Source organism: Antrostomus carolinensis, unplaced genomic scaffold (genome assembly GCF_000700745.2).
Source record: "Antrostomus carolinensis isolate BGI_N321 unplaced genomic scaffold, ASM70074v2 scaffold1513, whole genome shotgun sequence".
NCBI lineage: Eukaryota > Metazoa > Chordata > Aves > Caprimulgiformes > Caprimulgidae > Antrostomus > Antrostomus carolinensis.
Window position 1 is genome coordinate 3,582 of NW_010305662.1, and position 5,950 is coordinate 9,531.

General features: G+C 40.2%; 1 protein-coding gene across 1 annotated transcript in view; it reads left to right on the plus strand.

Moving 5' to 3' along the window:
- Positions 1–686: 686 nt before the first annotated feature.
- The window catches only part of AFG3L2 (AFG3 like matrix AAA peptidase subunit 2), a gene marked incomplete at its 5' end in the record, with an annotated part of 23,178 nt that continues 17,914 nt past the window's right edge, over positions 687–5,950 (plus strand). Inside the window, 4 exons of the mRNA XM_010164838.1 lie at positions 687–786; positions 1,270–1,338; positions 2,886–3,001; positions 3,929–4,081. Of these exons, the coding sequence (XP_010163140.1) occupies positions 687–786; positions 1,270–1,338; positions 2,886–3,001; positions 3,929–4,081 (438 nt within the window). The remainder of the gene's footprint in view (positions 787–1,269; positions 1,339–2,885; positions 3,002–3,928; positions 4,082–5,950) is intronic.

A 5,950-nucleotide genomic window follows, 5' to 3' on the forward strand; every position in this document is an offset into this window, starting at 1 on the left:
ATGTTTCCTTCATCGCACTAAAATGACTCATAACATTCAACAACTACTCTTAGAACAAGGTGTAATATACACTTGGGTTTGTTGTGTTTTTATAACTGGGCATTTACCTACGTAAGGGCTTAGGTCTGCTTTTTGAACTGGCGTTCCCCCTCTACGGGGGTTTCTTAGCTGGATGTAAGCTTTGTGTGCCATTTCCCTTTCTTTTGGATTCAAGCAGACATTCAGAAGTTAGAAATTCTTTATTCTTTGGAAAAAGTTGCAGTTCTTTAAGGAAACATAATTCAGTACTGTGTGGATCATGCTTGTACAATCATAGTTAGTGTTGCACTTCAGTGTCATTCAGCTGTTAGGAGGAAATATTTCCCATAGGATCAGTGTGTAGGTATTTAATGTTCATAGCTGGTAGTGTTTCCTGCTTGATTTTTCTCTTTTAATAAAGAAAGTTATGTTTGCATGTGAGATGAAACTCTGTTCTTAACAAATAGAATAAAAATTCCCTCGCTGTGGAAATTACCCATTTGATTGACTTTTCCTTTTTCATTGTTGTCTCGCACTCTGGTCCACAGCAGTTATTATGAAGTCTGTTGTAAAGTAATATCTGACTTGTTGCAGTTCAGGGCTACTAGAAAGCTTGAAGATTTTTGTGGCACCTTCTTGTTGCTTTATGTTTATTTTTCACCTTTCAGCTCCGTGAAGAAGTTACCACTGGAGTTACTACCGACAGAAGTACTGTCTTGGCAAGTGTAATTGCTGCTTGCAGAAGGCTTTTCTCTCAGCCTCCCAAAGGTGATTATAACTTTGATAGTGAAGTGAAGCAGACTGCATTCCTTGCTGAGGACTGCACTTGTGTGCCATTCAGGTTTATTGTCTGTGAGGAAGTAAGTTCTTGTACTAACCAGCCATTAATCTTGAGATGGAACACTGATTTATGGGATTTTTAGGAGCTATTAAAGAATGGCTGCGGTTTGCTCAACCTCACGATATGCAATGCAGTTTTCTGTTGAACTAAGCTTGCCTATCTCTGGTTTAAAGGATATCTTTAGGTTCTTGAATACATTTGATGTTTTCTCATCAACAGTAGTAGGTTTATTTAGGGGAACCTGGTAGAGCTGTTCAACAAAAAAGCAAGAACAAAACCATTTTTGCAGTCTATATTTTGCTGCCTTCTTTGCTGTTATATACATTCTGCTTGTGACTACTAAAGAGTAATGACAGAATTGTAAACTGAAAAAAAAAACAACTATGAGCTCTTTAACTTTTTCTTAATAGGATTTGAAAAATATTTTCCCAATGGGAAGAAAGCCAATGGAACTAAAGGTTCAGCTGGAGAAACCAAAGGTACAAAAAGCTGCTTGATTTTCGTTCTTTGTGGAACGTGTATTTGTTAGATTAGATGTTAGCATAACATTGTGGGTTTGCATATGGGGTTTTTTTATTTCTCAGGGAAGATGTTTCTGTACCAGATTAATATAAAAGTGTGAACCCATACATTTTCATTAAACATTATTTTGTTTTCATATCGTGTATCTTCTGGAATAACCAGATATATATAAACCAATAACCAGTTTATTTTCTCTTATGCTTCAGTTGGAATGCTGTCCTTAAATTCTTGTTTTACTGTTTCCTATTAGTTGACATAGTCATGCATTCAGAGATTCTCTATGTGCAAAGTTCTCGGCTTTTCCCAGAGCAAGATAAAATACCCATTTTGTTATATGGAATAACCAGAATTGTCATTCTGTGCGAGGATCCAGAGCCAGCTTTTTTAGCCAGGACCAGCCACGTAGCCTGCTGTTTGAAAGAGCAGTTAGCAGTGGCAGTGCTAGAAGGAGCCCTGCCTTTACAAGGAGCAGGGGAACACAGGAGGTTCCGCTTAAACTTGAGAAAAAACTACTTTACAGTGAGGGTTACAGAGCACTGGAACAGGCTGCCCAGGGAGGTTGTGGAGTCTCCTTCTCTGGAGACATTCAAGACCCGCCTGGACGCCTTCCTGTGTAAAATTGTTTAGGTTCCTGCTCCGGCAGGGGGATTGGACTAGATGATCTTTCGAGGTCCCTTCCAATCCCCAACATTCTGTGATTCTGTATTAGCAGTAACAGTCACTCTGTTTTATCAGAGATCTATAGAACATATCTTCCAAGAAGAAGGAGAGGCAGCAGCCCTGTGAGTCTCTGATGAGAGCAGTAATAGGAGCAGTAGTTTTCCTTCCACCAGGCCTTGAATGGTAAAATCTAGTGTCATGCCTGGATGTCCAAACTGCCAAACTCTTGAAAGAGCTGGGGTTAGAAGGAGCCTGTACGAGTGTTGTGTTCCATCTTGCTCTGTTGAGTATGTTGTCACATGACATTATGTTACTTAAAGCTTATGGTGGTTTTTGTTGTTGTGGCTTTTTTATTGTTTTTTGGTTGTTTTTTTTAAATCCACAAAACAACCCAACCCAGCTGCATCCCCCTGCCAAAACAAAAAAAAAACAACAACCAAACCCCACCGATCCCCACACCCCCCAGCCCCTAGCAAAATGCTTAGAATAATCTTGTGTATATCTTGGATTAGTGCAATACGTTTCATGCATTCTCCATAACAGGCTTCTTATATTTGGGACATTTTTCAGTTCTTGGTGCCCAGTTGTCATCAGTCATACAATTAACAGATCTCTCTTCTGATCATAACTATGTATGAGAGAGATGTCTCGCTGCTAATTAATAGCCTATGTATCTGTTTTTTGATGGAAAATGTAGTTTCTCACATCCTCTAGTTATTATCACATTCTAAACTAGTTTATTTTTCAGAACAACTCTTTAATTTTAAGACTAATAAAAACTAATGTGATATTGATGTAAGATGTAAAGATTTTTTTTTTTTAATTTATGTTTTATTTTTGTTAGAAGCAAAGCAAGCTAGTGCCCGACAGCCTAGTGGGACTAGTAGTGGAGGAGGTGGCAGTGGTGGAAAAAAAGGTGGCAAGAAAGAAGAAACTAACTGGTGGACCAGGTTACAGAAGGTCTTGAATTTAAAATATCTTTCTTTATGGTACTAACTGTATTGTTCCATAAAATAACCTTGTGTTTTTTGCTTTTTAGGGCTGTATTCTGATCCTAAATCCTCCTTAAGCCTCCTGTGCCTTGTATTTCATAGTAACTGGCTCTAGGTGGCTCCCCACTCGCTGCCTTTCACGAGTGACAGTTTTGTACATACCTTCAGAGGCATCCAGCTCTGGTTCAGGAACATTAATGGAGTTTTGGGCTACACGAATGTGGTTAATAGTAGTCAGTATGCTTGTAGTGGAGCCTCAGGCCTTTACAGGCTTTGCATTTTATTTCAGAATGTCAGTTTTTAAAGCTTGCTGACCACACAGTGCTAGTCAAATGTAGTTTGCTGTTAGTCATTATGACCTTAATGGAATACTTATGTAAGTTTCTTTTTGAAATTTATATTTATTGTCTTTAGCTGTAGCATCTGGCAGTACAAGAATGTGAAGAATATTTTTCTGATCCTAATTAGTGGGCAGAATTTAATTCTTCATCCTTGAGTTTTTCATGTTACTTTTATTTTTCCCCCTTTGTTTTTGTAGGTCTTGCATGTAGTCCTGGAGGGAAGGGAAAATTGTTTTAGAATGGAGAGAGCAAGGTCATACATTAGATGGCAAAACTTTTTAAAATAAAAGTAGTTCATAGATCAAAACGTAGTTCAATTACTATTTGTAAAACACTTAAAATTTTCTACCAGTGTAATTCCTCAGCTATATCTGAAGTTACTGAAGCATGTTCATACAAAAAAATACAGCTTTGTTTGACATTCTTTGTGGTAGCCTTGAGGGCTGGGAATAGAAGCCAGAAGTAGATAGTAGAACCTGTTTGTTATGTTCTTACTGTATTACAGACTCTAAAACTCTTTTTTTTTTTTTTTTTTTTTTTTCTCCATTTCCTAGGGTGACATTCCATGGGATGTCAGAGAGTTTCGGATGTATGTAGTAGGAAGTTCTTTTTTCTGGACGATGGTTGTGTATTACTTCTTCTTCAGGGTCCCAGGGAGAGAAATCACCTGGAAAGACTTTGTCAATAACTACCTTTCTAAAGGAGTGGTGAGTAGTGAAGGGGAATCAGAATGGAAAATCAGTGTGCTGAAGATGCTTATTTCTGCCTCCCTGCTTATATTTGTATTCATGATTCTGTGAAGTGAGAACTGGCTCAGGAGTAACTTTTGAGGGAGAAGGGGATCAGCTTTCATCTTAATCAGTTCTTTGATCTGATGTTCTGGATGGCTGTATGAAGATTTGTGTCAGTTCAAGAGAGGAGAGGGAATGAGCTGCTCGGGACAGAACTTCTTCGTTACAGAACCATAGAACCATTTTGGTTGGAAAAGACCTTTAGGATCATTGAGTCCAAGCACAGACCTAACACTGCTAAGTATCTAAACCTCCCCCACTGCAACTTGAGGCCATTTCCTCTTATCCTATCACTTCTTCCTTGGGAGAAGAGACAGGGACCCACCTCACTACACCCTCCTTTCAGGTAGTTGTAGAGAGCAATAAGGTCTCCCCTCCTCCTTCAGACTAAACAACCCCAGTTCCCGCAGCTGCTCCTCATAGGACTTGTGCTCTAGACCCTTCACCAGCTTTGCCCTTCTCTGGACACACTCCAGCAACTCAGTGTCTGTCTTGTGTTCAATTTTGGGTCCCTCTCTGCAGTATTCAAGGTGCAGCCTCACCAGTGCCGAGTACAATGATCACTGCCCTACTCCTGCTGGCCACACTGTTGCTGATACAAGCCAGGATGCCGTTCATCCTCTTGGCCACCTGAGGACACTGCTGGCTCATACTGTTGGATAGCTCATGTTGATGCTGGTTTGAAGAGGCAGTGTAACCACAGTCTCTCAGCATGTAGTTGTATAGTACAAGTAAGCTGACCTCATGGATTAAGCAGACTCACAAGCTGCCCTCCGAAGAAACTTACTTCTAACCTTAAACACTTTGACGAGCCCACCCCCCTGAAAAAATGTGTCCTGCTTGTTTCATGCCTTAAACCAGTTCCTCAGGGAAGCTGGGGAGCAGCAGTGCAAACAGAAGAGTGGGGATGGGGAACTGAAGAGTCCCTTTGAAGGACAGTAAGTTGTCATAACTGTGTTGTAAAATAGCCCCCTTTATTTGCTTTCTCCTCTCTTATTTCTTCTTTCCTTCTTACTGGAGCCACTACTAGAGCAATCAATTTTTTCATTGATGTCCTGTGTCTCTGTAGAACTTGTCAGCTTTCCACGCTTGGAGTAATAGGTTGGGTTGCCTTGAAGTTCAGGAGATCCAGTGTCTTACATAGGCCTTTTCCACTTCAGGAACCACTGGTTCTTGGCTCTGTTACCTCCTTGTTTGTAGCTTCACCGGCAGGTTAGGAAAACATTGACTTCCTTCCTCCTCTAGGTGTCAGACTGAGATGTTGTGTTAACAGCATCCTTCCTACTCCTCCGTTACTTTGGTAAACTGCTAAACAGGTTGTTTCCTGCCTGTCTTTGTCTTGCTGATCTATGCAGAGCTGCTCTCTACGCTTTTTCCCCATCTGCCTAGACTGTACTGTTCTTAATTGACAATCATGTGTGTATCTTGTGAAAAAAACCTCACTGATTGTATTTGTTGTGAAGCAGTGAGACACTAGCTCAGCAAAAAGATGAGTTTAGCTGTTATACTGAACGAAGCCTGAACCCTTGTTGCAGAAAGACATTATGAAAGTGGGTTATTGCACAAAACCAAGTCTCTTGGGCCTTTGTAAGATGTAGTCTGGATATTCAGATAAGCTAAATATGTAGCCATCAAATGCTGTTGGTTGCCATAGTGGTGCCCATTTAATGGGGAAAAGACATCAGCACTACTGGGGTTATATGCTCTTCAAAACAAAGATGTTCAGACAATTTGCATAAAGTCAGGCTAGATCTAGAGTGGCTTCTTAGGTCATGTTTTGCTTCA